This window comes from Labeo rohita, unplaced genomic scaffold (genome assembly GCF_022985175.1).
Source record: "Labeo rohita strain BAU-BD-2019 unplaced genomic scaffold, IGBB_LRoh.1.0 scaffold_764, whole genome shotgun sequence".
Lineage (NCBI taxonomy): Eukaryota > Metazoa > Chordata > Actinopteri > Cypriniformes > Cyprinidae > Labeo > Labeo rohita.
In genome coordinates this window covers 1-23,422 of record NW_026129705.1, presented here as the reverse complement: position 1 = coordinate 23,422, position 23,422 = coordinate 1, and the positions used below count along the sequence as shown (strand labels likewise).

The following is a 23,422-nucleotide window of genomic DNA, read 5'->3' as shown; positions in this document are numbered from 1 at the left end:
GAAATGGCTGAATCTGCAGCGAGTCAGTATGAGGATCAGTTCAGTTGTTCAGTCTGTTTGGATCGGCTGAAGGAGCCGGTGACGATTCCCTGTGGACACAGTTACTGTATGAGCTGTATTACTGACTGCTGGGAGCAGAAGGAGCAGGAGCCGCCGTACCGCTGTCCCCAATGCAGAGAGAGCTTCAGTCAGAGACCTCTACTGAAGAAGAACACTCTGATAGCTGAGATGATGGAGACGCTGCAGAAGACGTCCCTACAAACGGCTGCTGTGGAGTGTGATGTTTGCACTACAGAGAAGAACAGAGCTGTAAAGTCCTGTCTGCAGTGCTTGGCCTCCTTCTGTCAAACTCACCTGCAGCTTCACTATCAATCTCCTGCGTTTATGAAGCACAAACTAGTCGATGCCTCCAGACACATCGAGGAGAACATCTGCCTTGGTCATAAAAAACCTCTGGATATTTTCTGTCAGGATGACCAACAATGTGTTTGTTACTTGTGTATGATTGACAGTCATAAAAACCACAATGTGGTGTCTGTGGATTCAGAATGGACTAGTAAAAAGGTATATATATCTGTGAATGAAATTATCAAGTTATTTTTACATTGCATATATTTATAGGCTATAATCTCAACTCACCTCGACCCCTTTACCAAACAGGAAAGGTGATAAGTCTGTTTTTGCCTATTGTTTCAGTAATTTTTTATGTTAACATACTCAGAATGAGTTAAAGGAGATAAAGGAGGCGTGTCAGAAGCTGATCCAGGAGCGAGAGAGAGGTCAGCAAGATCTCAGTGAAGCTGTGAAGCTCCTTAAAGTATGTTTCTTAAGTGTTCTTTAGTTTTCTTAAAGACTTAACATATATATTTTAAATTTAATAAAGCTAAATAGTAACCAGTGGTCTGACTACATTGTTTAGAACAGAAGCATCTTGCATTTTGACTGAGGATTTATGAAAAAATAATTGCTCACATAAATTGCATTATTTTGGCTGTTGGGCCAAATTAAGTCACAGTTTTGTGTCTCCAACAGAGTTCAGCACAAGAGGCCGTGGAGAACATTGAGAAGGTCTTCACTGAGCTCATCTGCTCTCTGGAGAAGAAACGCTCTGAGATTAAAGAGCAGATCAGAGCTCAGGAGAAGACTGAGATAGATCGAGCAGAGGAACTTCACAAACATCTGGATCAAGAGCTGACAGAACTCAGAAAAAGACAAACAGATATTGAAAAACTTCTGATTAGTGATGATCAGATCCATTGTCTGAAGGTAATGATGCAAAAATATTAAGAATCTATAAATGAAACACTTTAATCTGTTGTGCATCTGAATTATTTGTCTCATTTCAGAGCTGTCAGTCTGTGTGTGTTTTACCAAAATTTAAAGATGTTCCCAGCTTCACTCAACACAGTGATCTGTCTTTTAAAGACATTTCAATCTCAGCATTCAGAGAGGTTTTGGAGGACGTCTGTCAACAGCAAACAGACAGAATATCTCAAGAAGGTCTGAATATTTTGATATGTTGTATTGTCAGTCATAACACTGCCCTGCATCATATTTTCTAAATGAAAACCAATGCTTGTTTCTTACTAATTTTGGTGCGTTGATTTAAAAAATAGTGGCTTTTTTGTGAGCATGTCACGCTTTCTTTAAAAAATATGATTTCAAAGAACTTTTGCTTTCAAAAACCATATGTTTGTGAAGTACTGATGGTAATTTCTGTCTTCCTCTGAGAAGTTTACAACTTTTAGTTCAATTCATAGCCCATTTTTACATAAATTAATGATTCTGAAAACATTGTTTTATGCCTAATCCTGATTTCAAGATTAGAATTATGGTCAAAGACAGTTGAACTTGACATCATGAAATCAGGTAATATTAGGCCTTTTTTGCAAATAAACAGAATTTTTTTCAAGATGCAGGGCTGTGTAATGAGAGGATTTAACTTACAATTTAATCATAAGTTTATTTCTTTGTTGTCTCTTTAGTGTCATGTGTTCATGTTGCAAAGCCTCAAGAGCCAAAGACTCCAGATGATTTTTTGCAGTGTAAGTAGAGCAAACACTCATTTATTGATAAGTATCAGTGAATATGATCTGTTACAATGTGACCATTTTGGAAACAAAGTGTATTTTGTTCAATATTTGTTTTTTGTCCATTCCTCCTCCTCAGATTTCTGTCAACTTAACCTGGATCCAAACACTGCACACAAAAAACTCAAACTGTCAGAAGACAACAGGAAAATATCAAGCTCAAATAAAGTCCAGCAATATCCTGATCACCCAGAGCGATTTGATAAGTTTCCCTACATCATGTGTAGAGAGGGTTTGTGTGGTCGCTGTTACTGGGAGGTTGAGTGCAGTGGGAATGACTGGGCTGTAGCAGTTTGTTACAAAGGATTTGAACGTAAAGGAAACAGTGGTGACTGTAATCTTGGCTCCAACAAAATATCCTGGAGATTGTCCTGCAGCTATTTCACTCATGACAAGAAGCAAGTCTCAATCCCTGCTCTCCCTTCCTCTAGAATAGGAGTGTATCTGGATCACAGAGCAGGAACTCTGTCCTTCTACAGCGTCTCTGACACAATGACTCTACTACACAGAGTCCAGACCACATTCACTGAACCCCTCTACCCTGCATTTTATACTTACAATAGTTCATCAGTCAGGATCATAGAGCAAAGCAGAGGAGAGTTTAGAAAGACTGTTGATTAAGATTAAGTTTCTGAATTCTTAAAATGAACATGTATGTAAAAATAATGTATTTAAATCAAAATGTAATTTGTAGTTTGGTTTAACAAAAGGCATGAAAGTTCTCATTAAGCTGAAACAATGATCAGGCCTAAACAATACACTTTAAACTCTTAAATTAGACACAATATAAAAATGTGCAGTTTATCATTAAATTTTCTGAAATTTATCAGAATTAGCTAGTTAAGAAATGGTCAGCTGCAGAACCTTGTCAACTAGTGTATGTTTACATCTCATGGTATTGACAAAATAATCATATAGTATTTTGCATGTCCCATATATATTAAATGCAGTAGCTATTTTGTTTTTCTATTGCTAGCTACTAAAATGATCTTTTTATAATGCCCCAAATCCTAAATCTAACAAGTCAATATTGTTTTAAAAGTTGGACGACTGTCTCAGGACGATGGTTAACTTTAAATTTGCTTAATTTTTAAGTGTTTCTGATGGTGCTGACAAACAGCTGACACTGTCAAACTTTATAAAGATTCATTGTATGTAGTAGGATTGTTTCTTTAATAGAAACATGTTTATGTCTGTTTTTCCTTGGCTATGTACAGTGTTGGGGAGAAACTAATTACATGTAACAGCATTACATAATTTAGTTACAAACTAATGTAATTATGTAACTGTAACCCATTCACTGATTTCTTTTCCAAATTGCATTGACTGCTCTAAAACCAGTGTTTCACAAAATAGGACATACTTATTCGATAACTGTTTTATTTCCTGTTTGGGTTTATGTTCTTTATGTTCTTTATGTTTTTCCCCCAAAGAAATGTTAGATTTCAAGTTTCATATCTATTTCAGGATCATATCTATTAAACTATTTTTATAAATAGTTTTTTTTTTTTTAAAGATCCGGTATGATACTGAGCAAAGTACACAAGGAAGAACAATAAAACTGCAATCACTTTCACACTCTTGGTTTTCACTTGCCATTTCACAACATGCACGCATCTACACACTGAAAACCAGGAAGTGTGTGGATTCAAGAGAAACAATTTCATTTCCCTGCTACACGAGCCCCTGCTTAAGGATCCACACTGTTCTTGTTCACTTAAAGGGAAAATCTGACACTTTAATCTGTAAAAACAGGTAAGAAGAACATCTTAGAAACCTTAAATAATAGTTTGACCAAAGATTTTTTGCTTTCTTTGAAAAGAGCTATTATTACTGTATGCGTTTAATAATTCTATGTTAATTTTGAGGTCATATGTTTATTGTTTTGGTTACTGGTGAAGCATTTACGATTATTATTTTATAATAATACACAAAACTCTAAGCACGTTGTAGATTTGTAGATGTGTGCTTTCATTAAAGTGCCCCTATTATGCCTTTTCAAATATGTGACCATGGATCACAAAACCAGTCATAAGGGTCATTTTTTCAAAATTGAGATTTATACATCATATGAAAGCTATAAATAAATAAGCTTTTCAATAATGTATAATTTGTTAGGATGGGACAATATTTGGCCGAGATACAACTATTTAAAAATCAGGAATCTGAGGGTGCAAAAAAATCAAAATATTGAGAAAATTGCTTTTTAAAGTTCTTCAAATAATGTTCTTAACAATGTATATGACTAATCAAAAATTAAGTTTTCATATATTTACAGTAGGAATTTTACAAAATATCTTCATGGAACATGATCTTTACTTAATTTCCTAATGATTTTTGCCATAAAAGAAAAATCAATAATATTAACCCATACCATGTATTTTTTGGCTATTGCTACAAATAAACCCCAGCGACTTAAGACTGGTTTTGTGGTCCAGGGTCACATATGATCTTTCATGTAGTGTTTCATGTAGCTGTATGTAAACATAAACTATCTGCAAAGTTGTGAAGCCAACAGTGCACGATAAAGTTATTGTCTATCAAAAACTAGAGTCGGCTCACATTTGCCTAAACGAGTCGTCAGGATTTCGAATCTTTTTCTGTTACGGCCACACGTCACGAAGTAACATATTTGCATAATGTCCGCCCACGTTCTACGTCGCGAACAACTTGCCCGCCCATACATTTCCATGAGGTTTAGGTCACATGGAAATTTACACGTACATTATACGGAAGACGCTGTATCCTACGCTGCGAGTAAAATTGTTTTATATTCACTTCCAAAAGATGATGAACCTACAAAGATTGTATTTTCTAGGGATCGTTCAAAATAAGTAGTTGTGTATGTTATGTTGTGTAACAACCCTGCACATGTCATGCTAACCGGCTAAATCACGCATCTGTAGTTCTGTAGTTCAGCTGTGGACCCACTGTAGTCTGACAATTTGTGATTGCTGCAGCTTGACTGTCTGTCTGTCTCATTAGTTGGAGTAATGATAAAGGATGGTGCACGAAGCGGCTTTCACACCGAATGCGGAAAGCGCTGCGCTATGAAACCCATTCGTTTTAATCATAGACATATATAGAGAGTAGACGCCGCATCAACCGATACTCCCTACTGGGGCTGACGAGACATGGAGCCGCCATCTTGGACCGGTCACCCGCTCCACTCAGTGTAATCTGTTTGGCAGGTGTAATGAGCTGTCAACGCATTTAATTAATCATACCTCACGGAATACCGAACTGATTTTCACGCGTTTTTGTTTTTTTTTTGCTGCAAAGGTCATAAATGTAGCTGTGATACATGACACATGGTTTGGCGTATTGTAATATTGATAGTGAGCTTAACAGTAATATAATGAATATCTCCGTTCCTGTGATAGTATTGGGTCTTTTAAGAGGGTCTAAAGACTTACAACATGGACTTACTTCATTAAGCACTTCTAATGCGTTATGGTTTGTATAGTTTTATTCTATTTTCATGTGGCTGTTTATTAATTTGACATTGTTGTTCATTACTGATATTCTCCTTAATGTAGTCTTACCATGCTGTTATTATATTTTGCTTGAATTGACATTGTTTATTATTGCTGTTTTCCCTCATTTTCATTGTTTATTTCATTATGCTATTGACTGAATTGATGTTGTTCATTTTTGCTATTCTCCTTATTAGCTATAATCTGACCAACATCTCAATCTGTTCCCTGTTAAATTTAAGTATTATATTGTTTTGTATTTATGTCACTTTGGACAAAAGCGCAACCATAACCACATGAGGTGTAGGCTATGATAGGAATTTTGCAAATCACACACTATAAATATGATAGAGAAGTAGGGCTGGACGATATGGCAAAAATTTATATCACGATATATTTCTTAATTTCGGTCGATACGATATAATTCCGATATCGATACGGACAATATTAAAAAGCCTCAGGAAAAAACTGCCGAGGACACACACAATGGATGTCTGTACCTACAAATGTCTGCAAACTGAATTTGCAAAAAGTATATTATACCACCAGGCTCCTCCTATTAAAATTATATATATTAATAAAAACAGTACAAGAAAAATAAGGTTCACGTTTTATTTGTATTTAGCCTTTACAAACAAGAAATGTGAAATAAACTATCAAATAAATAAAATTCTCAGACTCACCTTATTAACAATAATATATTTCCATTTAAACTAGAACAGGCTGAATATTCATATAAATTGAAGCAACAAACAAACTGCTTCAGCCAGGATAAAGAAACAAAAATAATACAATAAGATAAATAAAGAGTGAGCGAGTTAAACGGTTTAAAAGGTCTTTTTTTCAGTAATTCAGTAATCAAAATATTTTAAAACGTTTTCTGGATGGTTAAAATAAAATGAAATTGCATTTTTGAGAGAAAAAAGATAAATCGCGTAGGCCTATAACGTTAAGTCGCATTTTATTATTACATTCAGAAAGACCTGTGTCGACGCGAAATATTTACAATACACTATAAACATAGGCTAGGCTATTTTAGTTCCCCTCACTCCACAGAAAAAATCCTTTCAATTTAACAGTATTTAGAAAAGAACAAGAATGAAAAATATAAGAAGCTAGCGACAAGCCAAAACCAAACCACTGAGGCTAAAGCGAAACTGAAACTAACATCGGGTCTGTCATACGACACAAATCCAAATGTCTCTGTATTCAAGATGTATTTGAATATTAAAATATTATTTATTATGTAAACCTGGTTTTGTACTTCTCGCATTACAATTCCCACGTAAATAAATGTTTGGCATAATATCACGGCAGTACGTTGATAACGATTAAGCAGTGTGATTTTTTTCCCCCCATATGTTTGGCTGATTGTGTGTGCGCGAGCGGCGCCGGCTCAATCGCTTGATTTTTTCCTTCTATATATGCAAATATATATCGAAATATCGGAAATGGGTTTAAAAATCGTATCACCGTTATTGAAAAAAAATCTATCGCGATATATATTGATATCGATTTATTGTCCAGCCCTATAGAGAAGCAGAAACAGATAGTGACGGTAAAGGTATTTTAATAAGTTGAAGAAACACTATATGAATATTATGTTAGAGTCTACTTGGAGTATTTCATTCTCTCTCGCTCACACACACACACACACACACACACACACACACTAAAAACCCTGAAAAAGGACTGTTTTGCAGAGCTACACAGTGTTCAGGCATGTTCTCTCACTTCTGCTGCTGCTACGCGATGTAATTAATTCCAGAGTATGCCCGGTCCAAGATGGCGGCCGGATTTCTCGTTTCCAGCAGCCAATGCGGCGTCTATGTCTATTATGCCTATGGTTTTAATTGCTTCAGCCTTGAGAATGGCTAGTCTCGGCCTCGACCAAAGCTGCTGCAGACAAAATTCAAATAAGCTGTTAAAATGAACTGTTCAAATGAGCGCTTTCCGCGTTCTGTGTGAAAGCTGCCTTAAAGGGGTCATCGGATGCTAAGTTCACTTTTTCATGTTGTTTAAACATTACTGTGTGTTGGCAGTGTATGTACAAATCTGCCCTATGATGATAAAAATCCATGAAGCGGTTTTTAATTAATCTGTAAAAATAATATCCCCATTTTCAAATCGAGCCCTTCTCAGATGCCTGTCGGTGTGGCGTCACAACGACAGAGGCCGCTCCCACGACAGTTGATTGACATGAGCGATTTACCTTCAATCAGCTGTAACAGTCCGCCCTCTTTGTTTCGATGCCGGAGCAGAGATGCAAGTTAGACAAGAATATCTTCGATTGAGCGATTGAGATGTTGTGTTGCTGGATGTAATAATGAACATAGTGGTCGTCATTTACTCCAGACATCTGAGCTGCTGAAGATGCAGTAGATTACGTTTGTTTGTGAATGGAATGCACCTCCCGATCTACATATATCCGTCTATGTTCGCGCAAATCATTCATGATCCACCTTCACTTTACAGCAGAAGTGAGTATAATGTTTTTTTATGAATCTTTGCGATCGCCTTTCCTAATAACGTGGTAGTTACGAAGTTTAGCGGCTAAATGCGGCTAATGTAAACAAGACCGTCTTTTCACAGAGAGAAGAGAGGGGGCGGGGCGAGCAGAGCTCATTTGCATTTAAAGGAACAACCCCTTAGAATGAGATGATTTTTGCTGAGCTCATTTTGACAAGGTAAAAAAGGTGTTGTTTTACAAACCCATTGAGAATTTTTAATGAAAGTATATTAGAGACTTTTCATTAAGACCCTAAAGAATCATATCAATTTGTGGAAAATGGGCATCCGATGACCCCTTTAATGCATTATACAATTTTGAAGTTTACAACATAGAGGTGTGCCCGGTTGGAATTGTTATGGTAAAATCGATGCCATCTTTTCTATATATTGACAAGTATCCAGGCCTGTCAGTCAGTTATGGCAATGGGCGTTTCGTTTTCCGACACGCTGTACGCGGTAGACCAGTGGTTCTCAACCACGTTCCTGGAGGCCCCCTAACACTGCATATTTTGTATCTCTCCTTTATCTGACACACCCATTTCAGGTTATGGAGTCTCTACTAATGAGCTGATGATCTGAATCAGGTGTGTTTGATTAAGGAGACATGGAAAACATGCAGTGTTGGGGGGCCTCCATGAACGTGGTTGGGAACCACTGCGGTAGACCAATCATAAAGGACTGCGCCATCTGACCAATCACAGCAGTGACGGCTCACGGAAAGGCGGGGGTTTAGAGAGACTGATTCTTCGAACTGCTTTGCACGAGTCGTTTATGAATCATTTAGAAATGGGATAAAATTAAATCTATTTTTGGAGAAAACTGAAGTGTTTTTTGACCTTGCATACATGTAAACCTGTTTTGGGAGTCTATTAAAACAATATTAGCAACCTTTAAAATGGCATAATAGGGGCACTTTAATGATTTACATGTGGATTTATGTAAATGATTTACTTCTGGCAGAGCAGTCATCTGAAAGTTCGCTTCTGCAAAAAAATGGCTGAATCTGCAGCGAGTCAGTATGAGGATCAGTTCAGTTGTTCAGTCTGTTTGGATAAGCTGAAGGAGCCGGTGACGATTCCCTGTGGACACAGTTACTGTATGAGCTGTATTACTGACTGCTGGGAGCAGAAGGAGCAGGAGCCGCCGTACCACTGTCCCCAATGCAGAGAGATTTTCAGTCAGAGACCTCTACTGAAGAAGAACACTCTGATAGCTGAGATGATGGAGACGCTGCAGAAGACGTCCCTACAAACGGCTGCTGTGGAGTGTGATGTTTGCACTACAGAGAAGAACAGAGCTGTAAAGTCCTGTCTGCAGTGCTTGGCCTCCTTCTGTCAAACTCACCTGCAGCCTCACTATCAATCTCCTGCGTTTATGAAGCACAAACTAGTCGAAGCCTCCAAAAACATTGAGGAGAACATCTGCCTCAATCATAAAAGAACTCTGGATATTTTCTGCCAGGATGACCAACTATGTGTTTGTTACTTGTGTATGGTTGACAGCCATAAAAACCACAATGTGGCATCTGTGGATTCAGAAATGATTAACAAAAAGGTATATATTTATCTATCAATGATAATATTAATCATATTTTAATATTTTAAGATATTTTTATATTGCATTTATTTATAGGCTGTAATCTCAGTTTACCTTGTTACACCCTTTTACCAAACAGGAAAAATATTATTTGATCTTTTTTGCCTATTATTTCATTACTTTTTATGTTAACATCCTCAGAAAGAGTTAAAGGAAATAAAAGAGGCGTGTCAGAAGCTGATTGAGGAGCGAGAGAGAGGTCAGCAAGATCTCAGTGAAGCTGTGAAGCTCCTTAAAGTATGTTTCTTTAAGTGTTTTTTGTTTTTCTTTAAGACTAAAATTTAACACATTTTTAATTTCAGTAAAGGTAACCTGTAACTAGTGGCTTTCAAGATTCAAAAAAGTGCTTTTTTTGAAGCTAAACAGACACTAGTTTACTGTCTGTCACTGTTTGGAACAGAAGCATGTTGCATTTTGACTGTGGATCTGAGGATTTATTACAAAAAAAACAAAACAAAACAATGATCAGCATGATCACAGTTTTGTGTCTCCAACAGAGTTCCGCTCAAGAGGGCGTGGAGATCATTGAGAAGGTCTTCACTGAGCTCATCTGCTCTCTGGAGAAGAAACGCTCTGAGATTAAAGAGCAGATCAGAGCTCAGGAGAAGACTGAGATAGATCGAGCAGAGAAACTTAACAAACGTCTAGATCAAGAACTGACAGAACTCAGAAAAAGACAAACAGTGATTGACAAACTTCTGATTACTAATGATCAGGTCAAGTTTCTGAAGGTAATGATGCAAAAATGTTGAGAATCTATTAAATAAAACACTAATACTTGTTTTATGTTTAATGTTTAATTTGTTGTGCCTCACAAATTAAGTCTGAAATATTTGTCTCATTTCAGAGCTGTCAGTCTGTGTGTGTTTTACCAGCATTTGAAGAGGTTCCCAGCTTCACTCAACACACTCATCTGTCTTTTAAAGACATTTCAATCTCAGCATTCAGAAAGGTTTTGGAGAACATCTGTCAACAGCAAACAGCCAGAATTTCTCGAGAAGGTCTGAACAATGTTGTATATTGTCAGTCATAACTCTACCCTGCATCATATTTTCTAAATGATTCCAATACTTGTTTCTTACTAGTTTAGACATGCTGATTCCAAAAAATGTGGATTTTTTTTGATTGAGCATGTCAGTGTTTCTCAAAAAATATGATGCATTTGGTATAATGATTGGATTAAACCAAAAAGTTAATCGTAAGTTTGTTTATTGTTGTCTCTTTAGTGTCATGTATTTATATGGCACTAGACACAAAGACACCAGATCCAAAGACTCCAGATGATTTTTTACAGTGTAAGTAGAGCAAACACTCATTCATTCATAAGTATCCGTGGATATGATCTGTTACAGTGTGACCATTTTGGAAACAAAGTGAATTTTGTTCAATATTTGTTTTTGTCTTCATCCTTCTCAGATTTCTATCAGATTCACCTGGATCCAAACACTGCAAACAAAACCCTCAAACTGTCAGAAGACAACATGAAAATATCACGTTCAGATAGAGTTCAGCAATATCCTGATCACCCAGAGCGATTTGATTTGCTTCCCTACATTATGTGTCGAGAAGGTTTGTTTGGTCGCTGTTACTGGGAGGTTGAGTGCAGTGGGAACGACTGGGGTGTAGCAGTTTGTTACAAAGGAATTGGTCGTAAAGGAAACACTGATGACTGTAGGCTTGGCTCCAACAAAATATCCTGGAGACTGAACAACAACTATTTCACTCATGACAAGAAAAACGTCTCAATCTCTGTGTGCTCTTCTAGAATAGCAGTGTATCTGGATCACAGAGCAGGAACTCTGTCCTTCTACAGGATCTCTGACCCAATGACTCTACTACACAGAGTCCAGACCACATTCACTCAACCGCTCTACCCTGCATTTTATACTAACAGCACTTCATCTGTCAGGATCATAGAGCATAGCAGAGGAGAGCCTAAGTAGACTCTTGATTAAGATTTACATTCAGTTTTTGAATTCATTCTTAAAATGAGTATACATGTAAAAAAAATAATTAAAATCAAAATGCAAGTTGTAGTTTGTATAAAAGTTCTCATTAGGTGGCAACAGTAAACAGGCCTAAACAACACTCACTTAAAACTCTTAAAATAAACACAAGTAAAAATTCTTCAGCTTATCATCATATTTTCTGAAATCAGTTGTTGCAGTAATGTTTGTGTGTGTGTTGGCATCTGAAAATGTGCTTCTTCAGGTTTATTTACTGCAACTCATAATAATCCACGTCGAAATCCACGATGTAGTTCATTATCAGACCACAAGGTGTCAGAATTAGAGAAGAAAATGGTCAGCTGCAGAACCTTGTCAATGTATGTTTACATTTCACAATGTTGAAAATGATTGTTTTGCACATCATAGATGAATTAAATGCAGTCGCTATTATGTTTTTCTAGTGTTGCTAGCTGCTAAAAAGACTGTCTTATAATGCGCCAAATGTAAAACCTAATAAGTCAATATATTGATATAGTCAACATCTTTTTTAAAAGTTGAATGATGTGACTCAGGATCACGCTTGACTTTGAATTCGCTTGTTTTAAACGTGTTTCATTACTGCAAAACATCTGATGGTGTTGAAAAACAGTTGACATAGATATGGAACTTCATAAAACAAACCTCATCCTGACAGTATGTTGAAGGATTGTTTCTTTATGTCTTTTTGTTTTTCCTTGGCTAAATATATAATTACAAATGTAATGACTTTGGTCAAATAAAACCAAACGAAAAACTTTCTAATGATCATCAGATTTTGTCTGTGATTGTTGTTTTTCTCCACAGCAGCTGAATGAATATCTGCTTTACTTAGGATCAAGAAGCATCATTTTTTGAACAAGAAATTATTATTCCTGGCAGGTTTGATGCCAGTGTCAGTGTCCAGCCAACATAAATTCATCTGTTATTTAATCATTTTACACACAGATGGCTGTGTGTTAGTAGCAGTTAAAGCAAAGTAATACGTTTTATCTGTTATTAGACACATTATTAAAATAGTCTGATTATAGTGTCGAAAGATACAGTATGATTTTGAGCAAAGTACGGAAGAGCAACACAAAAGCAATGTCACGGCTTCACGTAAACAGTACGTTTATAATGTCCTTTACACTATTGGTCTTTACTTTCTCTCTTGCGACATGCACACATCTACACACTGAAAACCAGGAAGTGTGTGGATTCAAGAGAAACGAAACCTATTTCCCTGCTGCACAAGCCTCTGCTTAAGGATCCACACTGTTCTAGTTGGGCTAAAGCTGTAAGGAAGGAGTATTTGACTTTTCTGTCAAAACAGGTGAAAAACATCATAGAAACGTAAATAATAGTTTTAGTTATGTGTTTTTGCTTATATGCAGTTATTACTGTGCATTTAATAATTATAAGTTGCTTTGCTTTCTTGATGTCATATGTTTACTGGTTACGGGTGAAGCATTTAGGACTATTATAATAATACACACCACTATAAGTAGTTATTAGATTTGTAGTCGTGCTATTTCATTAATTATTTACATTCTCTTGCTTTAATGATTTACTTCTGGCAGAGCAGTTTCTATTAGAGCTATATCAACTATCAACAAAGAAATGGCTGAATCTGCAGCGAGTCAGTATGAGGATCAGTTCAGTTGTTCAGTCTGTTTGGATCAGCTGAAGGAGCCGGTGACGATTCCCTGTGGACACAGTTACTGTATGAGCTGTATTACTGACTACTGGGAGCAGAAGGAGCAGGAGCCGCCGTACCGCTGTCCCCAATGCAGAGAGAGCTTCAGTCAGAGACCTCTACTGAAGAAGAACACTCTGATAGCTGAGATGATGGAGACGCTGCAGAAGACGTCCCTACAAACGGCTGCTGTGGAGTGTGATGTTTGCACTACAGAGAAGAACAGAGCTGTAAAGTCCTGTCTGCAGTGTTTGGCCTCCTTCTGTCAAACTCACCTGCAGACTCACTATCAATCTCCTGCGTTTATGAAGCACAAACTAGTCAAAGCCTCCAGACACATCGAGGAGAACATCTGCCTTAATCATGGGAAACTTCTAGAGATGTACTGTCAGGATGACCGTCAATGCATTTGTTGCTTGTGTACTGATAATCATAAAAGACACAGTGTTGTGTCTGTGGATTCAGAATGGACTAGTAAAAAGGTAATATCAACAATAATAATAAAACAACAAACTTTCAGTTTGCCTTTTTTTTTTAATTTTGTGTTATTTTTGTGTTAACATCCTCAGAAAGAGTTGGAGAAGATAAAGGTGGGATGTCAGAAGCTGATCCAGGAGCGAGAGAGGGGCCAGCGGGAACTCACTGAAGCTGCTAAGCTTCTTAAAGTACGTCTTTAACTGTTCTAACCTTCTCCATTGTTTAGAACAGAAGCAACTTTATTTTACTGGGGTCACCATTTACAGAAAAAAATATAGCTCACATAAATGGCATTATTTTGGCTGTTGTGCCACATGGAGTCACAACAATGGTCTGCGTGATCACAGTTGTGTGTCTCCAACAGAGTTCAGCACAAGAGGCCATGGAGAACATTGAGAAGGTCTTCACTGAGCTCATCTGCTCTCTGGAGAAGAAACGCTCTGAGATTAAAGAGCAGATCAGAGCTCAGGAGAAGACTGAGACAGATCGAGCAGAGGAACTTCACAAACATCTGGATCAAGAGCTGACAGAACTCAGAAAAAGACAAACAGAGATTGAGAAACTTTTGGTTACTGATGATCAGGTCGGTTTTCTGAAGGTAATGAAAACCCCTTTCATCATAATATACCAACATGTTTCTGTACTTATCTACTGTTTAACATTTTTAATTAGTCTCTTTTATTATATAATTATAGAACTGTCAGTCTGTGTGTATTTTACCAAAATTTGAAGACGTTCCCAGCTTCACTCAACACACTCATCTGTCTTTTAAAGACATTTCAATCTCAGTATTCAGAGAGGTTTTGGAGGACGTCTGTCAACAGCAAACAGCCAGAATATCTCAAGAAGGTCCAAAACTATTTTTCTTTTCTTTTTTTTCAGACAGTAGAACATGTCTCTAGCCCCCAATTGCAAGAAGTTATAAAATATATTAATATGTATGTCTTATATAGTTTGCTAAATGTAAATGTTATTGTTGTATGGTGCTATTCATGGTATTTAGAATTGCATTTACAAGTATTGAGTGTTCTTTGTTTTTGTCTCCCCAGTGTCAAATGTCCATGTTGCACAAACTCCAGAACCAAAGATTCCAAGTGATTTTTTGCAGTGTGAGTTGAGATTTCTCAACATTTCTCTCAATGTTTCTACAACACAAACACATATCACTGAATAATATATATAAATTACCATTACTTTATTTTAATATTTGTCTATTCATTTTCATCAGACTTCTGTCAGCTGCAACTGGATCTAAACACTGCAAAGAACTACCTTATCTTTTCAGAAGGAAATAAGAAGATTTTAAGCACAAGTGTAAACCAGCAATATCCTGACCATTTTGAGCGATTTGACAGGTTTCCTAATGTCATGTGTAGAGAGGGTTTGTACAATCGCTGTTACTGGGAGGTTGAGTGCAGTGGGAACGACTGCGCTATAGCAGTTTCCTATAAAGGAATAAGTCGTAAAGGAAGTGATGAAAGTAGACTAGGCTGGAACAAAATATCCTGGAGATTGTCTCGCTATCACCAGAATTTCTATTTCATACATGATAAAGCCCAAGTCTCAATCCCTGCTTTCCGCTCCTCTAGAATAGGAGTGTATCTGGATCACAGAGCAGGAACTCTGTCCTTCTACAGCGTCTCTGACACAATGACTCTACTACACAGAGTCCAGACCACATTCACTGAACCCCTCTACCCTGCATTTGGGGTTGGTACAGATTCATTTATCATGATAATAGAGAAGAAGAAAGTTCACACAGACCAAAAATAGAAAGAAAAATAGATGAAGTATAATTTATTTAGGTTTCTGTTTTATTCAGATACCCTGAAATACTGTATATTCCTGTACTTTTTTGATTACACGTTTAAAAATGTAAAATAATAATAATCATGCATCAAACATTTATTTAAATAAAATTAAATAAAATTCAAAAATGTCTCAATGACATGCATTTACAGACCCATTTGAGAACTGCTGTGTCATTATTAATTTACATGTTGACAAATGAGTAGATGTATCTGAGATGCGTTGTCTGGTCTTAAATGATAGTGAATTAACCTTTTTTTGGCATTTTCCATTATATTAACCAAATATGATCATTTTAGACTAATCCTTTTACTGTAGATTGTTTACTTCATCATAATAAAACACATTGGCATAAACAGTGTTATCTTCATCTGTTGTTTCCACACTGAAAAACAAGTACAGGAGTGAATATCTAACTTGGTGACTTTCAAAACAGGTAAGAACTTTATAAAATCCATTGATAATGGCTTTATTGATGCGAACCACATTCAGTTATTTCTCTGCTATTATAACACTCTTTACCCACTTGCAGAAGATATATTTTTGACACATTCTGCCTAGCTGAAAATTTAGCTTTAAAAATGTATGTTTCATGAGCCTCTCCACCATCTAAATCACTGTTATTTTAGGGAATAATATTACCAAAACAGATAGACACAAGCAGTTTACCTACGTTCCAATACGCAAAAAACAAACAAACAAACAAAAAACTGATTTTAACAAACTCACCTGCAGACTCACTATCAAACTCCTGCGTTTATGAAGCACAAACTAGTCGAAGCCTCCAGACACATCGAGGAGAACATCTGCCTCAGTCATAAAAAACCTCTGGATATTTACTGTCAGGATGACCAACAGTGTGTTTGTTACTTGTGTATGATTGACAGTCATAAAAACCACAATGTGGTGTCTGTGGATTCAGAATAGACTAGTAAAAAGGTATATATATATATATATATATCTGTCAATTATATTATTTTTACATTGCATATATTTATAGCCTATAATCTCAAATCAAGGTGATATATCTATTTTGCCTATTGTTTCAGTAATTTTTTTATGTTAACATACTCAGAATGAGTTAAAGAAGATAAAGGAGGCGTGTCAGAAGCTGATCCAGGAGCGAGAGAGAGGTCAGCAAGATATCAGTGAAGCTGTGAAGCCCCTTAAAGTAAGTTTCTTAAGCGTTGTTTAGTTTTCTTAAAGACTTAACATACATATTTTTTTAAATTTAATATAGATAGCTAAACAGTAACCAGTGGTTTGAATACATTGTTTAAAACAGAAGCATCTTGCATTTTTATTGGGAATTTGAGGAATTATGAAAAAATAATTGCTCACATAAATTGCATTATTTTGGCTGTTGGGCCAAATTAAGTCACAGTTGTGTGTCTCCAACAGAGTTTAGCACAAGAGGCCGTGGAGAACATTGAGAAGGTCTTCACTGAGCTCATCTGCTCTCTGGAGAATAAATGCTTTGAGATTAAAGAGCAGATCAGAGCTCAGGAGAAGACTGAGATAGATCGAGCAGAGGAACTTCACAAACAACTGGATCAAGAGCTGACAGAACTGAGAAAAAGACAAACAGAAATTGAGAAACTTCTGATTAGTGATGATCAGATCCATTGTCTGAAGGTAATGAAAGTTGTTTAATGATAATATGCATGATGATAGGCACTCCCCATTCATTATTCTGTGTTTTTTTGTATTTATTTTGTAATGGAAACAGTCACTTGTGCCTCAAAAATCAAGTCAGAATTATTATTGTAATTTCAGAGCTGGCAGTCTGTGTGTGTTTTACTGAAATTTAAAGACGTTCCCAGCATCACTCAACACAGTGATCTGTCTTTTAAAGACATTTCAATCTCAGCATTCAGAGAGGTTTTGGAGAATGTCTGTCAACAGCAAACAGCCAGAATATCTCAAGAAGGTCTGAAAGTTTTATGTTTGTTTTTTTGTCATCCATACTACATCACACTTAAAAAATAAATAGTATATTGTTTCTTTTTGGTTCCTCAGTATCCAGCGTCCATGTTACAGAGCCTCCAGAACCTAAAATGCAGAATGAATTTTTTCAATGTAAGTATATATAATATACAGAAACATACACACACATATGAATTTACCCCTGCTTAATTGCCATGCAGCATTATAGTGCATAACTGCATTCAACACAATTCTGTGCTTTCAACTTTTGAATCTGAACATTGAGCCAGTCCCAATCACCCAACATTAGAGCTTGACCTCACTGATGTTCTTGTGCCATTTGAATGGGAGAACATCCTTGCATTTATGTTCCAGAACCTACTGGAGCTTTCCCAGAAGTGTGAAAGGACTAAATTCCTATCCATGTCCATGCTTTTGAAATACTCAATGAACACTCAGTGTCTAAACACTTTTGACCATATAGTTTATCATTGTTTGTGACAGTAACAGTTTACATGTTTCTGTCTATCAGATTTCTGTCAGCTGCAACTGGATCCAGACACTGCAGGCAAAAATCTCAAACTGTCTAATGAAAACAAAAAGGCATCCTATAAGGATGTAGTCCAGCAATATCCTTATCACCCAGAGCGATTTGAGTTCCCCTACATCATGTGTAGAGAGGCTTTGTACGGTCACTGTTACTGGGAGGTTGAGTGGAGTGGGAACAATTGGGCCGTAGCAGTTTGTTACAAAGGAATTAGACGTAAAGGAAGCAATGATGAATGTAGACTTGAGTTCAACAAAAAATCATGGAGATTCGGATATTATCAACACAATGTGTGTTTCATACATGATAAAAAGAAAGTCTCAATCCCTGCTCTCCGCTCCACTAGAATAGGAGTGTATCTGGATCACAGAGCAGAAACTCTGTCCTTCTACGGTGTCTCTGACACAATGACCCTACTACACAGAGTCCAGACCACATTCACTGAACCCCTCTACCCTGCATTTTGTATTGATCATGGTTCATCTGTTTTGATCATAGAAAAGGGGAGTAAAAACTAAATCGAGTTGAGCTTTATTGTCATATTGTGTGGACGTACAGTGGAACGAAATGTCGTGTCTCGCAGGACTACGGTGCTGCATAAATAAACATAAATGTGAACATACATACACTAGACGTAGAAACAATTTTTTTAAACCTATACATGTAACTATACATATACTGTAAATATTTGACTATACATACACATAACCTAAGACAGACTATACAAGTACTTTACATAATAACTGTACATGATAATTTGCAGAAGAGGTATTTAAAGGTTAAGAAGCAAATAGTGCAATATGATTTGTGGTGCATTGACAAGTAAACATTGTTAAGTAATTATTAGGTTCTTGTAACATGGGTTGTTAATAAGAAAGTGTCTGGTGCATATAGAGAGAAAAGAGTGTGTTTCTACAGGTGGTTTGATGGTGCTGGAGGTGTTGTGGCCGACACAGACTGACTGAAATCATCCAGTTAAAAGGTCCAAGATCCAATTACAGAGGGAGGTGTTTAGGCCCAGAAGGTTTAGTTTGTTGATGAGCTGTTGTGGGATTATTGTATTGAATGCTGAGCTGAAGTCATAGAACAGCATTCTAACATAAGATTCTTAGGTTTCTAAGTGAGAAAGAGCCAGGTGTAGGGTGGAGGAAATGGCATCGTCTGTGGAGCAGTTTGGACGGTATGCAAACTGGAGCGGATCGAGTGTGTTGGGGAGGCTGGTTTTGATATTGTGCATAACTAACCTCGCAAAGCACTTCATCATGATTGGAGTCAGTGCTGTTGGATGGTAGTCATTCAGACAGGACACAGGGGACTTCTTTGGTACTGGAATTATGGAGGTGGATTTTAGACACGTGGGGACGACTGCCTGGCTCAGCGAGATGTTGAAGATATCTGTTAGGACATTCGTCAGCTGTGCCGCACAGTCCCTCAGTACATGGCCAGGTTTGTTGTCAGGGCCCGCAGCCTTGCGTGGGTTAACCCTGGATAGAGTCTTCCTTACGTCGGCTGGAGACAGACAGAGTGCCTGGTTGTTGGGAGGTGTGGGTAGTTTTTGTGCAGGAGTGTCATTCTGCATTTCAAACCGTGCATAGAACTCATTGAGTGCGTCTGGGAGGGATGTGTCATCATCACAGGCCTGTGGCAGGGGCTTGTAATCAGTGATGGTCTGAATGGCTTGCCACAGACTCCGTGTGTCTTTGCTGTCAGTAAAGTGATGGTGTGGTGATGGTCTTGGTGACTGTCACATCATCAATGCACTTTTTGATGTAAGCAGTCACAGTTTCAGTGTACACATGCAGGTCTGTGTGGTTGTTGTAGGTGGCCGCCTCTCTGAACATGTTCCAGTCTGTGTACTGAAAGCAGTCCTGTAGTGTTGAGGTGGCATCATCTGGCCATACTGTGATCTGTTTTTGAACCGGTCTGGTAAGTTTGAGTAGTGGTCTGTATGCTGGGATTAGCATAACAGAGATGTGGTCCGAGTAACCAAGGTGGGAGCAGGGTTAAGCTTTGTACACATTTTTTGTGTTGTGTAAACCAAGTCCAGAGTGTTGTTTCCCCTTGTTGCAAAGTTCTCATGTTGGTAGAACTTCGGCAAAACTGACTTTAAGTTTGCGTGGTTGAAGTTGCCGGCATTTATGAGAAAGCCGTAAGGGTTATTTGTTTGTTGTTCGCTGATGGCGCTGTACAGCTTGCGAAGCGCATCCTTAGCGTTTGTACACGGCGGAATGTAAACTGCGACAATAATAATGGCTGTGAACTCCCGCGGCAGATAGAATGGCCGACACTTTACAAACATAAACTCTACCAGCGATGAATAGTGTTTTGTCACTACCACAGCATTGTTTTGTGTGGGTAGCGTCAGTAGACGAGGCCGTGTTCTTGGGGTTCGGCTTTAGCAGTAAGCAAAGGCCTTGGAGGCTTCTCGGTGGCTGCTGGAGTGAGTTGGTGGTTGTATGCATTGCCGATTTCCAAAAGGCTTTGGCGATTATAGATGTATTTTGGAGTGATTTTCTTATGAATTAGCGGTAAACTTACACTATTTTGAGATGAACAGACGACATTAAATAACATAAAAGCACCGTTTTTGGGACCCGGAGTAGCCGCTACATCTGAACGCTCTGAAGGCTGGTTAGGTATGTTTTGATGCTGGTTTAAGCTGGTCCTTTGCTGGTTTATGCTGGTCCTTGACCAGCAACATGACCAGCATGAACCAGCAAAGGACCAGCTTAAACCAGCATCAAAACTTACCTACCAGCATATGCTGTTTTTTTCACCAGGGCGTGCCACCATCAAAAACTCATAAAACATTTGAAGAAGATGAAATGGAGTATTTTCAGTTTTAAAATTTGAAGTGTGTGTGATGACAAACTATATAGCCATATTCCCTAATATGTGGCTGGCTAGATCTGTATTTGTAGCAGTTAGAACAAAAAGTCAATAATTTCAGTATACATGCACACTACAGACTGGCAGCACCTGTAATTTTGTGTTTTTTTTTTTTGTTTTTTTTTCAGTTAAATTCTCATACTTTATTGTCATACTTCAGTCATACTCTTCACAAGAAACATTCTGCTTCTAAATTGATCCATTCATTATCAACATCTGTTAGACAGGTATATTCCATAAATATCTATGCCACAGGATGTGAGGTCACTTTCAAACTTTCAAGGTATATGGAGCATGCCTGGATTTAGTGGCAGTTTTTCGGTCACTATGACTTTTCATGTAAGGAATGTGTAAAATGGAACATGCAAATGTGAAATTTCTGTTTACATGTAACTACCACAATAAAAAATGCTCTATACAAATGTGCATATTCTTTTTCTGTGTACTACAGTATTGCCTTTTCCCAGTAAACTTTTATTTGCTATTGAATTCTGTATCTAAAAGGCTCAGTGATACACAATAGCGTTCAGACATTCGTGTACAGTAAGCAGTCAGTGTCAAAAAAGTACAAAAAATAACATTTGTACATAAGTAACATTTGACTGCCATGGTGGGTCAGGGTTAGGGTTTGGGTTCCTAACCCTCATCTAAACATTTTGACCAGCATCACTTAACACACTTATTTGTCTTTTAAAGACATTTCAATCTCAGCATTTAAGGATATTTTGGAGGAAACATCCAGAATTTTAAATAATAATAAACACAGAGCGATTTGATGGGTGTCATTACATTATGTGTAAGGAGGGTTTGCACAGTCACTGTTACTGGGAGGTTGAGTGCAGTTTGTTACAAAGGAACTGGATGTAAGGGAAGTAGTGATGCTTGTAGACTTGGCTCCTACAAAACATCATGGAGATTGTCCCACAGTCAACATTACATCTGTTTCTTACATGATAAAGAGCAAGTCTACATCCTTGCTGCTCGCTCCTCTAGAATAGGAGTGTATCTGGATCACAGAGCAGGAACTCTGTCCTTCTACAGCGTCTGTGACACAATGACTTTATTATACAGAGTCCAGACCACATTCACTGAACCCCTCTACCCTGCATTTGGGATTGTGGAAGGTTCATCTGTCAGGATCATGCAGCAAGATGTCCTAAACTGTACACAGATAAAAGTATAAATGTACTCAAATCATTAATTTATAATTCTATTAATTGAATGCATGTTTCAAGCATCTTTGTTATTTATGATAACATGTAGTCCAACTAAGTTGTTATTTTAATGTCAACTTATAGTCTATTAGTATTATGATATCTCTTTAGCTAAAAATACAGACGTTTGTATGTTTTAATAAAATTCAAGATAAGCCCCTTTCATGATTTTCAGTTGTAGAACTAAGAAATACTAATAATGCAAGTTCTATATTATAATGTTCACCAGTGGATCATATGGGGAAAATAAATATTTTATGTATTTATTTCTCTTTCGGTCATTGTTTCATTTTATCTTTCTCCATCATTTACACGCCCATTTTGTTTACGCGCTAACCAGGAAGTATTTGAATTCAAGTGAAATAAAAACCGAACTTATTTCCACATTACACGTGTGATTCAACATCTGTTGTAGATCCACACCGCTGTTCTTTGGGGCAACGCTGTAAAGCAGATCATATTTGAGCTGTATTTCTGTCGAGGAAAGAACTTGATAAGACCCAAAGGTAACGGCTTTGTTATGTTGTCTACTTTTAAAACAAATGGCGTACAATTACGTATCTGTGCGTATAATAACAGAGCGTCCCTAGTCCTGTAACTTGTAAAGAGGCCTTGTTTTGTATTTTATTGTATTTTAACGCAAGTGTTGAAACGGAAAGCTCGAGTATAGCCTACTACACAGTGCTTTTTACTCTTTACAATTTCAGTGATTTATTCAAAATAAAAACATATTTAAGTTGTAAACATTTTCAAATCGAAACTTAATGTAACATTTATATATATTGTAAATATAAAAACAAGAAAGTTTCTTTAAGGCCTGTACATCTGTTGTTTTCATATTGCTATACATTACATTACATAGCATTTTACTTTTCTTGGCAAAACAGCCCTTTTTACCGGATAGAATCTGCTCATCTTTGAGAAGACTGCAAAGAAATGGCTGAATCTGCAGCGAGTCAGTATGAGGATCAGTTCAGTTGTTCAGTCTGTTTGGATCGGCTGAAGGAGCCGGTGACGATTCCCTGTGGACACAGTTACTGTATGAGCTGTATTACTGACTGCTGGGAGCAGAAGGAGCAGGAGCCGCCGTACCGCTGTCCCCAATGCAGAGAGAGCTTCAGTCAGAGACCTCTACTGAAGAAGAACACTCTGATAGCTGAGATGATGGAGACGCTGCAGAAGACGTCCCTACAAACGGCTGCTGTGGAGTGTGATGTTTGCACT

General features: G+C 37.4%; 3 protein-coding genes across 8 annotated transcripts; all 3 read left to right on the top strand.

The window, feature by feature from the left end:
- The first annotated feature begins 3 nt into the window (after positions 1 to 3).
- LOC127161893 (tripartite motif-containing protein 16-like) lies at positions 4 to 2,914 on the top strand. The gene is made up of 6 exons (XM_051104655.1): positions 4 to 564; positions 722 to 817; positions 1,033 to 1,266; positions 1,347 to 1,500; positions 1,986 to 2,045; positions 2,170 to 2,914. Exons 1-6 carry the CDS (start codon positions 4 to 6, stop codon positions 2,709 to 2,711), a joined length of 1,647 nt encoding a protein of 548 aa, XP_050960612.1. The 3' UTR covers positions 2,712 to 2,914.
- Positions 2,915 to 2,922: 8 nt separating this feature from the next.
- On the top strand, positions 2,923 to 12,398 carry LOC127161894 (tripartite motif-containing protein 16-like). The gene is made up of 7 exons (XM_051104656.1): positions 2,923 to 3,845; positions 9,038 to 9,631; positions 9,815 to 9,910; positions 10,171 to 10,404; positions 10,521 to 10,674; positions 10,900 to 10,968; positions 11,090 to 12,398. The coding sequence occupies exons 2-7, from the start codon at positions 9,071 to 9,073 to the stop codon at positions 11,614 to 11,616; spliced, it is 1,641 nt and encodes a 546-aa protein (XP_050960613.1). The 5' UTR covers positions 2,923 to 3,845; positions 9,038 to 9,070; the 3' UTR covers positions 11,617 to 12,398.
- Positions 12,399 to 12,843: 445 nt separating this feature from the next.
- Positions 12,844 to 19,472, top strand: LOC127161892 (E3 ubiquitin/ISG15 ligase TRIM25). 6 transcript variants are annotated; one of them, XM_051104654.1, is made up of 7 exons: positions 12,844 to 12,993; positions 13,221 to 13,818; positions 13,906 to 14,001; positions 14,178 to 14,411; positions 14,509 to 14,662; positions 14,863 to 14,922; positions 15,042 to 15,972. In XM_051104654.1, the coding sequence occupies exons 2-7, from the start codon at positions 13,261 to 13,263 to the stop codon at positions 15,584 to 15,586; spliced, it is 1,647 nt and encodes a 548-aa protein (XP_050960611.1). In that variant the 5' UTR covers positions 12,844 to 12,993; positions 13,221 to 13,260; the 3' UTR covers positions 15,587 to 15,972. The 6 variants fall into 6 exon arrangements, with proteins under 6 accessions (XP_050960611.1, XP_050960606.1, XP_050960608.1 ...); XM_051104649.1 differs by having other exon boundaries at positions 12,868 to 12,973; positions 13,226 to 13,818; XM_051104651.1 differs by lacking the exons at positions 14,178 to 14,411; positions 14,509 to 14,662; positions 14,863 to 14,922; positions 15,042 to 15,972 and adding exons at positions 17,024 to 17,257; positions 17,399 to 17,552; positions 17,642 to 17,701; positions 18,081 to 19,472 and having other exon boundaries at positions 12,870 to 12,973.
- The last annotated feature ends 3,950 nt before the right edge of the window (positions 19,473 to 23,422 follow it).